The 2,397-nt window shown below is 36.0% G+C and overlaps 1 protein-coding gene across 1 annotated transcript in view; it reads left to right on the forward strand.

The window, feature by feature from the left end:
- Window positions 1–2,397, forward strand: part of GTPBP10 (GTP binding protein 10) — a gene marked incomplete at its 5' end in the record, with an annotated part of 19,022 nt that overhangs the window by 8,669 nt on the left and 7,956 nt on the right. Inside the window, one exon of the mRNA XM_014522232.2 lies at window positions 767–819. Coding sequence (XP_014377718.2) covers window positions 767–819 — 53 coding nt within the window. The remainder of the gene's footprint in view (window positions 1–766; window positions 820–2,397) is intronic.

Raw genomic sequence — 2,397 nt, forward strand, 5'->3', positions numbered from 1 at the left:
GGGCCCCCCCCTTTTTCCCCACCCCCCCCCCCCCCCCCAAACTAGTCAAAGCCTTTAAAAACTGGTTAACTATGTGCATGGTGACCTTACCTGCAAGACTTTACTGGGGGGGGGGGAATAACAGTTTTGTAAATCCAGAAACTGCAGATTTGTTATCTTGCATCCAGTTCTTTTACCTTTCGATTCCAGTCTCATCGGTTTTTGGACCCAGTCTTCATTTTAGTTCCATCTGCCTTTTTAAACGTCAGTTCTATCCCACTGAGAAAAGACAGCAACAAAAACAAGCAGAATTGCTGTGAGATACTGTACCTCACGTTTTGTATTTATACATCAGTGTCCTGTAAGCTCTTTGCAATCCTTAAAAGCTTGGTGGAAGCAATGTGAATGGCTGTAAACACCGTGGCTGCATTTTACCACTGACCTCTCAAAATTGACAGCAGCAAAAGGGAGATGGAAGAAAAAAAGGATAGTCACCATGAAAAGACTGGGGGAAAAGTTGTTGGATTAAACCTTTAAAAAGTGGCATTAATTATTAACAGTATTTTGGTTCATATTTGAGCCTTCATATCTGTTACTGAGCAGCAAAAATCGCTACAATGTCATTTTATTTTTCATTGTACAATAATTAAACTAGAGAAAATGTCACAGGAATAAGAGTAATTGATTCCAATAAATAAGGCATGAAGATTTTGTATTAAAAACTGAACGTAACAAAGTTTTTTTTTGTTTTGTTTTGTTTTTTGTTTTTTTTTACTTCCTGCTCCAGTTACAACAATAAAACCTGAACTTGGAAAGATTATGTATCCAGATTTTAAACAGGTTAGTATAGAGAGTCCCTTTCTAGATGTTATACATAGCGTATAACTGACTAGTTAAATGTCTGTAGTGCTCCAAACCTATCAGTTGTTCTACTGTAGTGGAACCTAATTCTGGAACATAACTTTAAATTAACTGGGGTTTTTTTTCCCTTTTCTTGCCAGAGAAAATTCTTGTAGTTTTTAACTGTGTGAAATTAGGAACTATTTTTCCCTCTCCCCAATAGACTCCTGATTCTTTCTGTTTACAAAGTGTTAGAATTTACTAATAGTCTAGCATCTAAATCCAGTCAGCCTTCCTGTTCCACCTGCACATCTAACAAATGAGTGCTTTTAAGTTGCTCAGTATGTACAAGGATATATTACCAACCCAGAATCTGAAAAAAAGAAAACTAAAAAATCTGTCCTGAGTTTGGGTTTCTTTAGAAAACAGCAGAAATATATGGGTTTGCTTTCAATATAAAACTAATAGTTTCTGTAGTATTTTGCCCTAGAAATTTGAAGTAACACTTCTTGACATTTTTGTTGAATAAAAATAAAAGGAAAGATTTTTTTTTTTTTTTTACCTCGCAGCCTTGTATAATCAGAGGAGAAAAACTTGCTACATACTACACATCTGAGTATCTGAACACTGGTGCCTTATTTCCCTGTATTAAAATCAGTGTAACATCACTTACATTTGCTACCCTTGTATATTCCTTGCCCTGCAAGGAATTCCCAGTGATCTCAGGAGAATGTTCAGGATCAGACCATAGATAATTTGACAATGACACCCAAGGGGGGGTGTGTGACTCTTGCATCTCCATATGTTTTTTTTATAGTAAGATAAGATTTGTCTAAAATATTATATAGAATGTCTGTTCACACATGTTTGGGTTTTGTATGTTAGAGAAATGCTAGGAAAGTAGAGAATTTTGATTTTGGGTGGTTTGGTTGCATGAAATATAAAACTGAAGCAGCTGTAGAAGAAACCATCTTACTTCAAGCAAAATGTGATTGTTTGTATCTTTTTTTCATATGCTACTGTTAATATTTAAAAGGTAGTATTTTTCTGATTGACCTAAAGAAAACCTTTATGCTATTCCTATGGAATTTGTTAATCCTAAATAGCTGATGAATGGGTGGTGGGAGTTTGACATCATGACTAACCACTTCATTTGTTTGTTTTCTTGTGCATTGATTAAAATACTTTAGAAAACTGAGGTAATCAGGCCAACATCCCTGCCCAAGATTTTGAAGGTGTGTAGGAATTCAATGCATTCCCTAAATTGGGACTATTTAAATCCGATGGGCTCTCAAAGCTGTGAATGGGAGCTAGGGTCTACCCTTCATGTGCACAACTCACAATAGGAATTAATCGTAAAATGTGTCCCTTAATTGAATGAGAAAAGTGGCAACTTCTAAAAAGAGGAGAAATCTGAAACAGCCTAGACCTTTGCAACAGATAACAATAGTTTTTAACCCTGGAAAAAAGGGGCCTTCTGGAAATCAGTAACCATTACTCTCTGGCATATCTTTCTCCACTGAATACCCAGGGACAGCTTTTATTACCCAAGACTGTCTTATCACTAAATTCAGCAGG

The sequence above is a fragment of the Alligator sinensis genome, unplaced genomic scaffold (genome assembly GCF_000455745.1).
Source record: "Alligator sinensis unplaced genomic scaffold, ASM45574v1 scaffold479_1, whole genome shotgun sequence".
Taxonomy (NCBI): Eukaryota; Metazoa; Chordata; order Crocodylia; family Alligatoridae; genus Alligator; species Alligator sinensis.